The 17,763-nt window shown below is 42.8% G+C and overlaps 1 protein-coding gene across 9 annotated transcripts in view; it reads left to right on the forward strand.

Annotated features, from left to right (window-relative positions):
- LOC105463419 (zinc finger protein 827) overlaps nucleotides 1–17,763 on the forward strand; it is a 173,833-nt gene that overhangs the window by 152,616 nt on the left and 3,454 nt on the right. For 3 of the 9 annotated variants that reach the window (XM_071092970.1, XM_071092969.1, XM_071092968.1), the window contains 4 exons: nucleotides 3,356–3,527; nucleotides 4,660–4,826; nucleotides 13,618–13,809; nucleotides 14,187–14,364. In XM_071092970.1, coding sequence (XP_070949071.1) covers nucleotides 3,356–3,527; nucleotides 4,660–4,826; nucleotides 13,618–13,809; nucleotides 14,187–14,364 — 709 coding nt within the window. Of the gene's footprint in view, nucleotides 1–3,355; nucleotides 3,528–4,659; nucleotides 4,827–13,617; nucleotides 13,810–14,186; nucleotides 14,378–15,899; nucleotides 15,967–16,245; nucleotides 16,279–17,763 lie in introns of all 9 variants that reach the window. The other 6 variants (XM_024787242.2, XM_024787241.2, XM_024787243.2 and 3 more) reach the window with 6 other exon arrangements.

The following is a 17,763-nucleotide window of genomic DNA, read 5'->3' on the forward strand; positions in this document are numbered from 1 at the left end:
CTGGGAATGTGTTTATCCTGACATTTTCAAGCCGTTTTGCCTGGCATGTTTAAAGAAGACCTTGGAAAGGCTTTTTTATTTGTATTGAAAGGGTTCATTGAGTTCCAAGTAGGACTGATGAGAAAATATACACAATTTAGGTTTATTCCGGTAAAATTCCTAAATTCTGTAAAAAAAAAATGTATTGAGCTCATCCTGAGAGTGCAGGACAGGGGGACACACTCCATCTTACTGGTTTTATCTTATTGTGATGGGTCAGAGCAGCTGGGGAAAAGGCACCTCGGTGGAGAAACAGCTTCTGCCTTTATTTACATGTAATTGTGGAGAAATATGGTTGGTTCTGAGAGATGGGAAAGGGAAGGCAACCAAGTTAACAAGGAGGAATAAATAGTAACTTAGTCCACACAGCAAAAATAATTGAAGACAAAAAGACATAAGGTAAAATCAGTAGTAAACATAAAGCAAGATGGAAATAATAAAATCAAACATTTCCATTTTTACATTGAAATCAGGTTTTTAAGTAATCCAGATGTATCTTCTTTACAGGGAACACAAAAACAAAATGATAAAGAAAAGTTCGAAATAAAGGTTTCATACATCACACAAAATTTAAAAAGCAAGACAGGAAGTATTAATAGGACAAGATTAATTTTGTCTTTTTTTTCCTCCCCAGACAGGGTCTCGCTCTGACACCCAGGCTGGAGTGCAGTGGCTCCATCCCAGCTCACTGCAACCTCTGCCTCCCGGGTTCAAGCGATCCTTCCATCTCAGCTTTCTGAGTAGCTGGGACTACAGGTGCACGCTGCCACTATGCCTGGCTAATTTTTTAAAAAAAGGTTTTTGTTGTCGGGCACGGTGGCTCACACCTATAATCCCAACGCTTTAGGAGGCCAAGGCGGGTGGATCACCTGAGGTCAGGAGTTTGAGACCAGCCTGGCCAAAGTGGTGAAACCCCATCTCTACTAAAAATACAAAAATTAGCCGGGTGTGGTGGCGTGCGCTTGTAATCCCAGCTACTCAGGAGGCTGAGGCAGGAGAATCGCTTGAACCCGGGAGGTGGAAGTTGCAGTGAGCCAAGATCGCACCACTGCACTCCAACCCGAGTGACAAGAGTGAAACTCAGTCTCAAAAAAAACAAAAAGTTTTTTGTAGAAACGGGGTTTCACCATGCTGCCCAGACTGGTGTCTTTTCTCTTTATATTTTTAATATTTTTAATCTTAAATTCCACTAAAGACAAAATTTAGTTATATACTTAGCCACAAAGAATACTTTAACATGTTCAAAAAAGTGGAGTTTTATAAAGTCACATTCTCTGAGCATATTTAGATGAAATTTTAAATAAGTAAGGGTCAATAAAACGTCCTGCCTAATTGGACCAAAGAAAAAGGGAGAAAATAAAAATTCAAATAACAGACATCTAAAAGGAATGAAACAGAGAACACTTCATACGTAAACCTGGAGCAAACAGCAAGAGCTCTAGTCAGAGGAAATTTATAGATGTAAACATTTTAATTAGAGAAAGACAAAAATAGAGGAACTTAACAGTCATCTTAAGGAATTGATGAAACAACAAAGTCTAGAAAGAAGATGGCCATAAAATAGATAAATCCTTTTAAGCCTGATTAAGAAAATGAAGCAAAAATACTCAAAATTAAGAATGAAAAAGGAAGCCTAATCATCAGTGTGGAAGATGTTAAAGAATTACTGGAGAATAATTAAGCTCTAAGAAAAAAAGCTGAACACTTAGATAACATAGATCATTTAAACAGAATGACTAAAATTGACCCAAAGTAGGGGGAGGGGGAGACTTGAATCAATCAGTTCCCAAAGGGAAATTTGGAAAAATTATGAAGGACATATCATTAATAAAGGCATCAGGTCCAGAAGTTTTCCCTGGTGAGTTCCTTCTAACCTTTTGAGAAGAGGAAATTCCGACATTGTTAAACCTTTCCAAATGATAGAAAAAGATTTAAAAAGCTCCACAGTTTCACTTTATGGAGGATGCATAACCTTAATAACAAAACTTACCAACCTCACTTATGCATACAAACGCAAAACTTCTAAAGAAAGGACACATTTTATCTGGATGGTAGGGCTCCTCCCCTGACCCTGCGGAGCCCAGATGCCAGCCCTTCAAGATGTTGGGGACCACCTATAATAATAATGGTCTCATATTTTGTAGAGAATAACTTTTTTTCCATGTTCTTCTCTGTGAACTAAAGAAGACAGGTATTTTCTTTAAGCCGGGCTCAGTAATACCAAGTAAGCATCAAGGATAGAACACTGGAGTTGTTCTTTCCTTCATCTTCTGCTATTACCTTTATCTGTATGATGAAAGCAAAGCCTGCTCCTTTTACTTTAATTTGCTTGATTAATCAGACGAATTCAGAATGCCACTCTGGAAATGACACTGAAACATTTGTCAGTTTTATGAGAGGGTTTCCATTAAGAAATTAATTGAAATTCTTTATTTTATTTATGTAAAATGAAATTTCCAATTAAATTATTTCACACAGCATTTTTTCCCCTTAATTTCATTAGTTTTTTTTTTTTTTTTTAATTTCTTGGCTGACCCAAGCCAGGAGCTTAGGGAAAATGATGAGGCCTCTTTTACACTGCAGTCCTGCAAATGCTGTGTTTCATTCCCCTCCCCTGTTCAGCACCCACCCACTACTGAAACATGGGGTGCACACACACACACACACACACTTATTCACGCACAAAATATTATTTTGGCCTGTATGGGGCTTACCTTATCAGGAAAAGGGGCTGTGGGTGTCCAGGAAAAAAAAAAAAAAAAAAAGGGCAGGTTATCTATTCTAGTTGCCCTGGGACTTTTTTTTTCTTTTTTTGTTTTGTTTTGTTTGAGACAAGATTTACCTCTGTCACCCAGGCAAGAGTGCAGTGATGTGATCATGGTTCACTGTAACCTTGACCTCCTGGGCTCAAGCAATCCTCCCACCTCCTCCTCCGAAGTAGCTGGGACTACAGGCATGTGCCACCACGCCTGGCTAATTTTTAAAAAAAATTTTGTAGAGACGGAGTCTCGCTGTGATGCCCAGGCTGGTCTCGAGCTCCTGTCGTTAAGGGATCTTTCTGCCTCCACCTCCCAAAGTGCTAGAATTACAGGTGTGAGCCACAGTGCCCAGCCGGAGATATTTAAAAGTACTAATACAGGAGTGACCTGCTGGGCAAAAACTTTTAGATACTTACAATTCCAAGGCATTACCATTGTTGCCATCTGAGATGTGACTTGAACCATTCTTTCCTTTATACCTTTAAGTGATTCTTACAAGGTGTTGGGACTTCCTTTTTGAAAACGATTTGGGCTTTTTCCTGTTCCTTCTCCCCCAGAGGAAAGAAAATACAAATGCCACTTGTGCCCCTATGCTGCTAAGTGCCGTGCAAATCTGAACCAGCACTTGACTGTCCATTCCGTGAAGCTGGTGAGTACAGACACCGAGGACATTGTCAGCGCCGTCACCTCTGAAGGCAGTGACGGGAAGAAACATCCTTATTATTACAGGTGAGTTGCAGATGGAACATGCTAGTCTGCCTTTCTCAGACTCTTGGCTTCAACATTTCCTACCTGTCTGCTGTGGGCATACATCACGAGGCTCCTTTTCTGAGTCATAGCCTGGCCTTCATTTGAGTAATTTCGTTGCTTAGATTGAGCCCTGCAGTTGCACAGACTCCTCTCTTGGCTTGGGTGCCTCTGGTAGTATTAATTGAAAGAGAAATGGTCTTAGAGGTGGCTCTCTGGGGTGGAGCTCCAGACAGTGACTGGGCTCTGGGGACGATGAATTTTTAGGTCTGTTCCGCTCAGAAGCTCCAACCTTTGTAACTGAGTGTGTTGCTGCTCCCTAAGAATTAAAAAAAAAAAAAAAAAAAAAAAAAAAAAACTGAGGAAATGTAAATCTGAGAACCCCAGAGAAATAGACCAGAGGCATTACATATTTCCCCTTGGCTGTATCACCCTTTAGTACCTGGATTTTATGTTTCGTTTCTGTATTCAATCATGAATCAATATTGGTTTGATTGTCATACAACCCCCAAGTTTCTGGCTGTCTATCAGATCTTGCCCTAGAGATATGCCATACTGATTGGTGGAAACTTCCTTTTGCAGGAATGTCTCTAGGGATGGGTGGCTTCTATCAGAAGTTGTCCCAGATAGAGTAGCCTCTTGCTTGGAGTGCCATACAACAAACTGTATGTGCTTTCATTGCTACTAGGGAAGGTTTCCAGAGCCAGAGAGAGGCTCCTGGGCTGTGAGGTGCTCTCCGAGTTTATCAGTGTACCAGCACCACTAAATACCTTGGTAACGCTACCCCGCATCTCTTTGCCCAAAGGAAATCAGTTAGGTGATGTGCAGCATCTGGAATCCATGGTTTTAAATTAACTTTACGATTATTTAGCATCGTTATAATACATATGTGATTGTTACATGATGCTGGGCCTTAGTCTCTTTGGCACAGTGATTACTTTAGAGGCATCCCAGAAAGCAGAAGAATTTTCTAATGCAAAACCTTTTGGTGGAAAGACAAATGTGTTTCAAATTCCAGTTTTCTTGAGTGTACTGTGTATAAATGGACAGCCCACATTTAGAAGTATGTGTCACCCTTTTCTCTCCCCCTCTTTTCTTTTACCCTTTCATGTAGTTGTCACGTGTGTGGATTTGAGACAGAGCTCAATGTCCAGTTTGTCAGCCACATGTCACTCCACGTGGACAAGGAGCAGTGGATGTTTTCAATCTGCTGCACTGCTTGCGACTTCGTCACCATGGAGGAAGCAGAGATAAAGACTCACATTGGCACCAAGCACACAGGTGACCATTCCTGTCTGTCCTTCTCACATTCCTCCTCCATCCCCTGCACCCCAGAGCACCTGCCACCTGGCTGAAGCATCCCCACCACCCTGAGACATTGCCCTTTCCTTCCATGGAAGGAAGGGCTTTCCCAAGGCATGAGAGCCACATTTCCTTGTAGTCATAATACTGTTTCCTGGCATGCCTTGTGCCTCACTGCTCTGAAAGACTCCCAAGTTCAGATGTGGTTGAGAGGTGCTGAGCTCTTTGCTTGTTGCTCATCCTGATCCTCTTCTTCATCACCATATGTGATAGTCTTTCAATGCCCCAGTCTTACGCCTTTGCACACTGGCTCTCATTTAAGCCCCTAGCAACCCTCTAAGCGAATACTACTGTTATCACACTGTACAGTACAGGTGAAGAAACAGGCTTAACGGAGGTGGGGTATTCCATCCAAGGTCAGCAACTAGGGGTTGCTGCAGTCACTAGTTTCAGTGACTACTGAAACTCAGCCCAGAACAGTTTTCATTCCAGAGCTTGCTCTCTGTATCATTGCTGTTCTGACAGCCCCGAGAAACACTTGGCAGAGCTTTGAACCTTTCTGTTTTCCCGTGCCAGGGCACTGCACACCTACTTCTGTAGGCTCCGTTCCTCTCCAGTGAAACTGCAGCCCTGACGCTCTCCTTAATGACGCATGGCATGTGTGTTCACGGCCAAAGAAAACCAGATTCTCCTGAAACAAACCCATCACTGTCTAGGCCATGGCCAAGGCTTCACCAGTGCTCGCCTGTTATTTAAGCTTCTTGCCATTCTGCTTAACTTCTTCCATTTATTGATGTTAACATTCTGACTTCACCATGCAATTATACGCTCACAAGTGATGGTTACAAATGATACCAGCAAGGAGTCATTAAGTGAGAATGAGGAGGAGCTCCCTCTGCATTTGCGGGGCTTACAAATTAAGAGCTGATGTTGCTGATTGCCAGCCCTGGGTGTTGGATCAGCCCCTCACTTCATCAGCACTTGAAGGGTTCGGGAAGGGGAATTTCCCTGACAGTTGTGCTGACGATGTACACGGCAGAGAAGGATCTCTCTATGCTTCTCTGGCCACTTCGGCTCAGTGGTGCCAACAGTAATAAAAGCTTGTTTTTGTCAGTAAATTGAGCAGCTATGACTTGGAGGTCTGCAGAGAGCTGTTATGCTGAGTGAGAAGGTGCCATTTTTACAGTCAGTTGTCTGACTGTAACCACATTAGCCTGTGGGCAGCAGGTGAGCTGGGAAACCCATGTTGAAGACAAATTAAATTCAGCATTTCTGGAGTGGCTGATGGAGGAAAAGGCCAAACTCTTTTCCATTACCACTGGCTTTTCAGATAGTCTTTTTGTTTCTCCTTTCTGTTAACCTTCATTCTAACCCTCTTTACCCCAAAGTATACCTGAACCCAGCTGAAAACCCTCCTCCCTCCCATCCTGCTCCAAAGCCCCCTCCACGCCCATACCACCGTACGGAAACCATAGAAACCAAATGACTAGGAAGAAGCTGGACTTGTCATCGCTTCATTGTCGTGAGTGGAAACTTCACAACTAACCAGTGCAAACACATACCTCGTAATTACCACAGGGAATGAAGCAAAGATCGTGTTCTCTCTGATGTAGCAGGGCTCAGGGCTCATTGTCTAGCAGGAAAGAATATCTTGTTTGTTAGTACAGTCACCCAAGAGTGAAACGCATTAAAGAAGTTTCTTTTTTAATTCAGTAGGAGCCTTTAATGCTGCTGCTGCTCCAAGAATAAGGTTAAAACCTAGTTTATAAACCAGGGCCCTGCAAGCTTTTTTCAAAGGGGCAAATAGTAAATATTTTAGGCTTTCAGGTCATACAGTTTCTGTCACTAGTACTCAACTCGGCTGTTGAAACTTGAAAGTAGTCCTAGAGAATATGCAAATGAGTGGGCGTGGTCTTGTTCCAGTAAAACTTTATTTCTAAAAACAGGAGGCTCATGTGAGCCCAAGGACTGTAGTTTGCTGACCCCTGTTATAAGCTAATGGTCTCACAGCAAGGGTTTCCTATTTTTAGTATAGTTTTGAGGTGTTTGGAGTTTGACCCAAAATAGATCAATCTAAATTTGTAAATTAGTAAGTTGGATTATTGCAAAGTTATGATATGAAGCAATATATATGCTATATGACATAAAAAGCAATATATATGTTATATGACATATATAGCAGTATGTATTCCCGAGAACAGGGAGCTTGTCTAACTCACTCCTGTATCTCAGCACCTGGAACAGGCCCTACGGTACAAGTGGGGAATCAGTGTTCCTTCAGTGAATGAATATATTTGTGTGCAAGCTCATCTGTGCACCTTTGTGCATGCTAAGTAAGAAAACTACTCAGACGCGGCCGTTGCTTGAACCTTAGAGTCCTAGTGACTTATTTCTGTAATCTATGTGGCAGTTACTTGGCATGGAGGAAAGCACACACTGAATTCTAGATCCAGGTCCTAGACCCTATAGTACCATCAGTAGTACTGTGAATGTAGGACCTCAGTTAACTTATCTGGGCCTCCATCTGTTCCCTGTATTTTCAAATGTGCAGGAGATGCCCTTAGGCCTAAGATTCTCTAATTCTATGAGCCTTGTTCTCTAATTTGATTTTCCTGTCTTAGGAAAAGTCACCTATTATTTCAGTACCTTAGGAAATCTGCCACGCTATCTTGTTACCTAAGTGAAGTTGTGATTTCCAGGATGAGCTCTAATCAACAGCACACATTTTGTTTAGTTTCCTACAGAACCCATGCTTTCTCACATTTTCTTACGGGTTTCTGCTACTCCAGGCATGCCTGTGAGTGGGATGTTAAGGGGGTACCTGAGGAACTGTCCTCTCATTAGGCGTTTCCGCATAGTGACCCCTCCTCACCTTTCTCCCACCGTCTGGTGTCTTGTCCCTGCAGAGAATATCAACAAGGGGAAAATATCCCGTCTGGTGCTTGTGACTTCTTCAATGCAAATTTTGCTGCAATTTCTAAATGTTGCAATAAATGGCATTGAGGAATCTGAATGGCTATTTGGAAAATAGAGCCATCAATACCTCACCTCACATTGGCACCAAAATAAATTCCAGATAACTTACAGAATCCCTATTAACAAGTCAGCCCTAGAAAAGCCTGAAGAAAATAGAATATTTATCAAGCTTACAGAGCGAGAAGGATTTGTAAAAGCTTAAGTGATAAAATAAAGCACAAATGAAAACAATCAAGAGATTTGACACATAAAAATTTCTTCAGTTTGCAAAAAATAACAGAAAAAGAGAAGCAAAACCAAAACCTGGGTCTGAAAAAATGTGTTTACAAAAATGACAAAAGGTTAATATATTTACCACATGGAATATTCCTATAAACTGTTAAGAAAATCTTTAGGCCTCTAATTGAAGAATTAGCAGAGGATATGAGGACATGAGCAGTCAATTCACAATGAAGGGAATAAAAGCTAACCACTTACATAAGGAAACACATACAACCTCACTGTCAGTCCAACTAAAACTCGAGGCTTGTATTCCACCTGTTAAGTTAGGAGAACATTTGGTATTAATACTCACTGTTGCTGGGATGATGCTGGTACTCACATTGCTGTTGCCCTGCAGGGTGGTAAAACTCCTTGGAAGCTAATGAAGCTGTATATACCAAGAGGCTTAAAATGTAATGCCCTGTGACCCAGTAATCCCATCTCTGGGAATTTATTCATGGGAAAATATTCAATCAGTGAAATATTAATTTTAACTTTAAGTTTAATTTTAAGGAACTATTTAAGTAGACTAATCCCCTCCACGGATATAATACAGTCATTTAAAACAATGCAAATATTTTCATGAATTTTTTGAGAGCCAACTATGTACAATTATCTAAAATAGCATGAGAAAATACAAAGTATTAGTTATCATTATTATTACATTTTATTATGTATGTTTTATAATAGAATAATAATATTTTCTACAATGCTTACCATGATCCCAGACATTGTTCTTAGTGATTTACATATAAAAACCTATTTAATTATCACGACAACCATATGAGGCAAGTGCTGATATTATCCCCATTTTATAGATGAGATAATTGAGGCACAAAGTTAAGTATCTTGTTCAAAATAATACAGCTACTAAGTGGTAGAGGTGAGATTCAAACTCACGTATTCTGATCTATTTTTTATTTTTATTATTTATTTATTTATTTTGAGATAGGGTCTCACTCTGTTGCCGAGGCTGGAGTAAAGTGGCGTGACCTTGGCTCACTTCAACCTCCACCTCTCACGTTCAAGCAATTTTCGTGTCTCAGCATCCTGAGTAGCTGGGATCACAGGCAGGGGCCACCACACCCAGCTTGTTTTTTGGTATTTTTAATAGAGATGGGGTTTTGCCATTTGGCCAGGTTGGTCTCAAACTCCTGGCCTCAGGCAATTCACCCGCCTCAGCCTCCCAAAGTGCTGGGATTACAGGCATGAGCCACTGCACCCAGCCTGGATCTAGAGTCTTTATTCTTAACCTTAATGGAAACAATTTAAGTAGAAGTGCTTACTTTTTTAAGAATGAAAAGAAGTACTCTAAAATGTAACAGTGCCTGTATTGAGGCAGCAAGATGATTGGTAATTTTTTTTATGGTTTCAATTTCCTAATTTGTGATGTTTTAAATTGTGCAGTATTTAGGGGTTTCGTTTTGTGTTTTAAGTTCTCTTCAGCTAGTTGTCCTAGTGTGTGAAGTTTTATCACCTGTGCGCAGGTGTCCTTCACCAAGATCTTTGTGATGCTGAAGAAGGTAAATGATCACTTGGGTCACAGTTAGCCTTGGACTTGGCTGGCAAGGGCACCATGACTCTTTCCACAGACATAGCAAAACAAGAGGAGGACAAAAACAGGGGAGGCTGTCTGGACTAGGGATTACACATTGAGCAGGCTGGGCTGCATCACAGAGTGGCTGGCACAGCACATTGTATCTTTATAAATTTATTAATTTAGGTATTTCTGCCTGTGCCTTAAGCCTAAGGGTACTTGAATCTATGTTTAGAGATGGTAGTTGAAATTAATATGTTTTAATTCTAAAAACGAATTTAAAAGAATCACTTGCAACAGGCCAATATTAGAAGATGGAGTTGCAATATCAGGGGTTCAGGATCTCCACTGAAAATGTTCTATCTAGAAAATGTAACTAAGCTGGCTAAATATATAAGATAAGCAACTGGCAATAATGGTACTAGTTTTCACACAGCTTTCTTGTACCAAGAGAGGGGTCTATAGTCTAAAGTCATATGCCATTGTTCCTCATGATCAGTGACTGAGGTCACATACTTGCAGTTCTAATAGGAGCAAGATTTTTAAAATTGTGAACCGAAGTAAGAGTTATCTGCCCTGGACCCTAAGTGCAGTTCTGACAGGAACAGGATTTGAAAACATTGTAAGTGGATGCATATTTCTTCCTTTCTCTTTTTAAAAACTTTAAAAAATATGGTCACTCTAGAAAATTTTGAAAATGGAATAAAAGTAAACACGACACCAATAATTTTACACTCTAGAAGTGTGTGTGTATATATGTGTGTGTGTGTATATACACATAGGGGTGTGTGTGTGTATATATATATTTTTTTGAGACAGAGTTTTGCTCTGTCGCCCAGGTTGGAGTACAATGGTGCCATCTCCACTCACCATAACCTCTGCCTGCACGGGTTCAAGTGATTCTCCTGCCTCAGCCTCCCAAGTAGCTGGGATTACAGGCGCATGCCACCACACTTGGCTAATTTTTTGAATTTTGAGTAGAGATGGGGTTTCACCATGTTGGCCAGGCTGGACTTATTTTTAATCTCCTAATAAAGGAAGTTAGGTTCTAACATTTACAGTCACTAGATTGCTTAATTAACTGATTTAAAGGGAACTGAAGAATAGTCTCCCTATGTTTTCTCCCTTAACCTACAATTATGGGGTCACGTTGAATCTATAAATCAATCTATTTTGTGGATAATTGACATCTTAATATTCTCAAGTCTCTTGAACCAGGAACAAAGTCTAGCTCTCCAGTTACTTGGGGTTTATAATGTACATCTTTAGGCCAGGTGCGGTGGCTCATGCTTGTAATCCCAGTACTTTGAGAGGCCAAAGTGGGCAGATCACTTGAGGTCAGGAGTTCAAGACCAGCCTGACCAACATGGTGAAACCCTGTCTCTTCTGAAAATACAAAAACTAGCCAGGCATGATGGCGCATGCCTGTAATCCCAGCTACTTGGGAGGCTGAGGCAGGAGAATTGCTTGAACCTAGAAGGTGGAGGTTGCAGTGAGCTGAGATCACTTTACTGTACATTCCTTGGGCAACAGAGTGAGACCCTGTCTCCAAAAAAAAGTACATCTTAATTTATCACAGTAGAACTTCAGTTAATTGATTAAACCACTTCATATGTTGTAGAAGAACCTCATACTAGTAGACTTCCATTTCTCTCCTCCTAGCCTTTATGCTATTGTCATATGTTTACTTAAAAAATGTTTTATAAACCCTATAAAACACTTATTTTTGTTTAAACAATGTTACTTGTATCTTTTAAAGATATTTCAATAATTTAAAAATTATGAATTTATCCATGTGTTTATTATTTCCAGCCTCCTCATTCTTTTGTGTAGATCAGTTTTATATCTGATTTCATTTTCTTCTGCCTGGGCTTTGAACATTTCTTGTAATTCAGGTCTGCTGGTGATGAATTCCTTCATTTGTTTTAATGTAAGCTTTTGTTTCTTGCCTTCATTTTTGAAATATATTTTTACTGGGTATAAGATTTTAGGTTGGCAGTGTATCTTTCAGTACTTTAGAGATGCTGCTTTACAGTCTTCTTACTTGCATAGTTTCCAGTGAGAAATCCACTGTCGTCCTTGCTTTTGCTCCTTTGCACATATCTTTCTTCCTCTGACTACTTTTTAGGATTTTGTTCTTTAGCACTGATTTTGAGCAATTTATGATGTTCCTTTGTATAGGTTTCTTCGTGTTTCTTTTGCTTGAGGTTCATTGAGCTTCTTGGATCTATGGGTTTATGATTTTCCTCAAATTTGGAAAATTTTTGGCCATTTCAAATCTCTGCCCTCCCAACCCCACCAGGGATTCCAATTAAACTTATTTTAAGCTTCCCAAAGGCATCCCTCAGTTCACTGTTGCTCTTTTCATTTGGGGGAATTCCTTTCTCTGTTTCATTTCAGATAGTTTCTGTAGCTATTATCTTCAGGTTTACTCATCTTTTCCTCTGCCATGTCTAATGGGATTACTGCTGGCAACAGACACTGCAGTTTTAATCAGTAGAAATTTTATTTAGATCTTTTTAATATCGTCCATGTCTCTGCTTAACTTCTTGAACATATGAAATACAGTCACCACTGTTTTAATGTCCTTGTCTGCAAAGTCTAACAACTGTGTCTGTTCTGGGTCACCTTTGATTGGTTGATAATTCTCAATTTGAATTGTGTTTATCTTTTTGCACATCTGATCACCTTTGGATGCAGACATTGTGATTTTTACCATGTTGGGTGCTTAATATTTTATATTCCTATACATATTCTTGACCTTTGTTTTAAGATGCAGCTAGCTACCTGGAAACCTCATTCCTTTGGGGTCTTGCTTTCATGATTCTTTGGCAGATCTAGATCTCTAGGCAGTGATTTATCTAGGTTTAACCCACTACTAAGAGACCTTTCTTAGTTTTCCACCTAATGCCCTGTAAATTACGTGTTTTTCCAATCTGACTAGTAGAAACAGGCATTATTTCTAGCCCTCTCTGAGTGCCGGGCCCTGTTCTCTAAGCCTTTCAGGTGGCTTTTCCCCCTCCAACTATGGGTAGTTTCTTCATCCCCATGCTCTGATCCATACTTTGCTGAATACTCAAGGGGGACCCTCTCTGTGTCTCTGGAGTTGTTTCTTGTGCTGCCCTTCCCCTCTGATACTCCGTCTTGCAAAGTCTGGTCAGACCGTCAGCTCTGTCTCCTCCACTCAGGGCGTCTGTCAGGTTCCACCTGGTTCCTCCTCTCTGCACTGAAGCCTGGAGAGTCTCAAGGCAGGAAACTGATCAGTCATGTGGCTCACCTCTTTTGTTTCCTGTCTCTCAGGGACCACTTTTCTTCATTGCCTAACATCCAGTGATATGAAAACTAGCATTTGGTATATTTTGTCTGACTTTTTTTCAGTTGTTAGTAGTAATGGTAAACCCAGTCCCTGACACTCTCTCTTGAGTAGAAGCAGAAGTCTTCTGACACTAGATTTTAATGGCCTGCTGACTTGTTTGTGTCTGCCTTTGAGGGAGAGGGTCCAGTGTACTGTTGAAGAGCATGGACCCTGGAGTCAGACCAACTCAAACCTCTTCTCCACCACTTCCCAGCCATATGATCTAGGCCAGATGAACCTTTCTGTGACTCCATTCCCTCATCATAAAATGGGGCGGGTAACCGTTGTGCCACATAGGATTTTTGAAAAAACAAAATGAGATAATTTAAAGTATAACACAGTTCCTGGAAAGCGGTAACATGTTCAGTACATCTTAGCTATTACTGTCATTTTATTTTAATTCATGTAAGACCTTAATAAACACTTCTCAAATGAATGAATGCCTGCTTTTGGCCCCCAGTACCACAAAGGGGGTAGGTGCCTTAGGGCCTGGGATCCCTCAGTGCTGGGGGAGCTGGGGACATGAGTCTGTGCTCCCAGAATGATGATGCATCCGTGAGACTCAACTCGTCACCCTCAGTTGCTATCATTCTGAGGATTTTCATCTCAGTAACAGACTGGGTTATGTGCTTATTTTTTAGGGGAAGACAGGAAGACCCCCAGCGAATCAAATAGCCCCTCTTCATCCTCCCTCTCAGCTCTGAGTGATTCGGCCAACAGCAAAGATGATTCAGATGGCTCCCAGAAAAACAAGGGTGGGAACAACCTGCTAGTCATCTCTGTCATGCCTGGGAGCCAGCCCTCACTGAACAGTGAGGAAAAACCAGAGAAAGGTAAGGAGGAGCTGGGTGTGAGCCTGCTCAACCCTCTGCACCCAGGATGACCTATTCTTGAGAATAAGCCCTGGACAGGAGCAATGTCAGAAACTGATAATAGGCCCAGGATGCAGTATACTGGGCCTCACCTAAAGTTTGCATTTCTTTTGGCTTAATTTGCATTCGAGTATGGGGTGGAAGGATGGGGAGGGTGACATTGATTCTGATGTTTGTACATTTAACTCGTTTTTGCACGGAGATATGGGGAACAGTGCCTGGAAGGGTATAGTTGTCAGGCGTCTGAGGAGGTGCGAGGAAGGGGGAGCTTGGCTCCACTCCTGCCCTCCTCTCCCCGCTGCCCTGTGCACCTCTATACCCAGCTTCGGTCCTTGCAGGGTTCGAATGCGTTTTTTGCAACTTTGTCTGCAAGACGAAGAACATGTTTGAGCGTCATCTGCAGATACACCTCATCACCCGGATGTTTGAGTGTGATGTGTGCCATAAGTTCATGAAGACCCCCGAACAGCTGCTGGAGCATAAGAAATGCCACACTGTCCCCACCGGTGGGCTCAAGTAAGGAAAGCAAGTACAGAACCTTTTACTGCGTTGTTATTAAATACCCTTTCCCCTTCCCTACCCTGTCCCTTCCCGTGAAGGTTTTGGGAGTCATGGAGAAGGGAAGCTTGGTATGAGGGGAGTTAGTCAGGAACCCCTGCTGCCTTTAGCTGGATTGAATTAGCCCTGTCCCCCTAGGGTGTCAACTGATGTCAGTAGAAGAATCCATTTTGTAAATATCCCGGGATTCAGAGCAAGAAAAAAGACACGTTGGAACAACCCAGCATGCAAGAACAGGCTCCTCCTACACTGCCTGAGTTTTGTTCAGACTTAATTTTGATGGACTCAGGGCTTAGTGTCCCCAAGCATAAATCATACTGTCACCGAGACTCACCATCTCTGTTTCTCCGATGGCTTCCTACATATCCTTTAAGTAAGCATTACAACCACCCCATCCTCCAAAATTGGACAGTTTGAACAGGCAGGAGGCAACATTTTTCATGAAAAGATCATGTGCTTCATGGTCCTCCTGCAAACATACTGATGTCTTCTTCCCAAGATCTAGACAACAAGCATCATCTTTAACCAGTATTTTCAAGAGGCTCTTTGGTCTCAAGTGAAACCAATCAATTAATATCAAACACACTGTGTGTCTGGCTTGATAATAGGTGCTAATGGGCACACAGGAATAAAACACCATTTCCACCCTCAAGAAATGTATGTCCTAGTACTACCTAATCTGCACGGTGAAATCAGAGTCCCTGTTCACAAGGCACTTAGGGTCTGGTAAAGAGAAAGCAGCACAGGTAGGAGGACACAGAAAGACACAGTTTTCAAGGCATAATTACTAATTCTCAGCTAAACGATCATGTTGAATGAAAAATTACATTTACTTAACACGAGGGGGAAAAAACCTTTTGTTTTAAAACATGTTCATCATTGAAACTCGCAACCCGCCAGAGAGGTGGCATGACTCCCCCAGATGGCTGAGGAAGGGAGAGATGGAAAGGACCCTGGGAGTGGAGTGTTGGGGGCAGTGCAGGCTGCGTCCCCCCAGGCCCCTGCCTCCTCAAAAACTCCCCCACACAGGAGAATCAGGGAAGAACAGGACCTACCGTTGAACTCCATTTTGTTTCACTCGTGGGGGTGCTTCGAAGGGAGGGGGAGGGGAGGGCAGAAGGGACTGGGGAGGGGGTGATTATAATTCAAGGAAACCAGTAGATGGAAAATGCCTAGCGAGAGCTTATTTGGGGATGTGATTTGGTTTGTTCCCACTGTCCCTTTATAAATATTTGTGTGCTCTCATTTTAAAAAGAAACACCAGAACCATGTTTTTCTATGGTTGGACCAGTGCTCACTGCCCTTCCCAGTAGCCCAATCACACCCATGAACGTTGCAGCCCCTGCCAGTTGTGGCTTTGCCAGTTCGCCTTTCCTCAGGGACCTCCAAAGTCCCAAGCCTCTGAAGCCATTGGGGAGAATGCACAGTGAACTCTGATGCTTTTGCTGGTACAGACACTTCCCGTGCGGTGCTAACCGTCCCCTGTGTAATAGTTTATGTTCTAGGATGACCAAGTAGAAGAATACTTTGAAAAAATTGATAATGCCTTCTGGCTATACAGTGAGTCTTTGTTTTGTTTTGTTTTGTTTCCTTTGCCATATCAGAGAATTAATTTGCCTGAGAGAGTGTCTTTAAGAAAATAACGGGAGCACGGAAAACCCTTAGCACTTTGCCTGAGCAGTGAAAGAAAGATTGAGCTGTGGGTCACAGAAATGTCCTTAAAATGAAACAGACTGCTGATGTCTAAATTGCTTTTCTGTGATGGAACTGCTTGTACTCTATATCCTGTTCATAATGCAGATCAAATAAGATTATACTATTATTTTTCTTTTGCCGTAGCTCAGGACAGTGGTGAGTTTCAGACTCCTCTAGGTAAGGCCCAGCTTGGCGTAGGGGTTGTGTGTGCACCTGACCTGGGAATGGGCTTTATATTTCTCTCGTGTGCACTCTTCTGTGAGCTGAGGTTCAAAGGCTAACGGCGAGCTTGGCGCTGAGGAGGCCGTGCACGGTGCACTTGGTTGTGTTGGGCTCTGCTGAACACCTCTCCAGACCCTCCGAGGACAGTCCACTCCTGGGCCCTGCCCTGCAGGAGCCAAGCAAGAGCTGAGGCAGCCACTTTTGCATTTGCATTCTTTGTGGAAAGAGAGCAAACACGCTACAGTTCTCATATATGCCACTGACTCCAGCCTGGCAGCTTCTAAAAGAGAAGCTCAGCGGAGTTTGTTAACATGGCCTCACCACTCCTCGTGGCCCCTCTGGACAGCCAGGAGGGTTGGTGGTAGCATAGCCTCACTGCAAAGGATGGAGAAACTGAGCCACAGAGAGGCCCAGGCTAGGGTATCCAGCTCCAGCCTGACAAGGTGATGGAGATGGGACCAGCATCCGCCCTTCCAGAATCTACCTAAATTGCCTGTAGAGACCACTCAAATAATGAACCAGTATGTCCTGAGTGCTTACCATGTGCTGACTACTCTACCAAGCACTGCAGAGAATGCAGAGGAAATGTAAGATACGGTCCTGCCCTCTGAGAATTTCCAATCCAGTTGGATTATTATCCTGTCTCCAGCATAATCATGTATTAATAATGTCTTTGAGCTCCAGATAGCAGTTGTCTCCCTCCTTCCTCCCTTCCTCATTAGCAGATGGGCCATTGGGTGGGCTTCCTTCTCCTCCCATGCCCCTGCCATAGTCCTCAGCTTCCTTTCCTGACAAAGAGCCAGTCCTGCAGGGAGATATGTTTTACGAGTACATAGATATGTACACACGCACACACTCACACTGAGATACACACACAGGCCTTCTCATCCTAACAACCCCTTAATAAGCACGATTCTGACCCCTGTGACTTTCTGTTTGCTGGAGGTAGCGCTCCCCCTATAAGCTGTTCTTTAAAACCTCTTAGCCTTTCTGCGTGTGCTTGGTGTGGTGCATGAAAAGTCGATTCTTTGTGTTGCTCCCATCTAGAGGGGAGGTCAGGAGGTTTAGACCTCTGCGCTGTCTGGTCGGGAGTGGGGAGGGCTCCGAGGGGCCGGGCGGGGGCTGGAGGGAGCACCAGCAAATTGATTCCTGGCACTTTCTCTGCTCCCCTTGGTGAGGGCTGGCCTTGCCTGTATCGGCCGGGAGACCCAGAATAGGCTGAGCGGACCTCGCCAGAGCTGCTTGTCAGCGGGGACTGCTCTGTCAGCAGGGAGAGCCAAAAAGGGCCGTTCCACCCCTGAGAGGCGGCAAGGGCTGGGCTGGGCTGGGCAGGTCAGGCCTCAGACACTGGGGGGTGGTGTGAGGGAAGGCTGGTGAGGCGGGGAGAAGCGCGGCTGCCTCCGAACCTCTCCGGCTGAACCTGCCTTGCGTTGCTTCCCC

The sequence above is a fragment of the Macaca nemestrina genome, chromosome 3, assembly GCF_043159975.1.
Source record: "Macaca nemestrina isolate mMacNem1 chromosome 3, mMacNem.hap1, whole genome shotgun sequence".
In the NCBI taxonomy this organism is placed as follows: domain Eukaryota; kingdom Metazoa; phylum Chordata; class Mammalia; order Primates; family Cercopithecidae; genus Macaca; species Macaca nemestrina.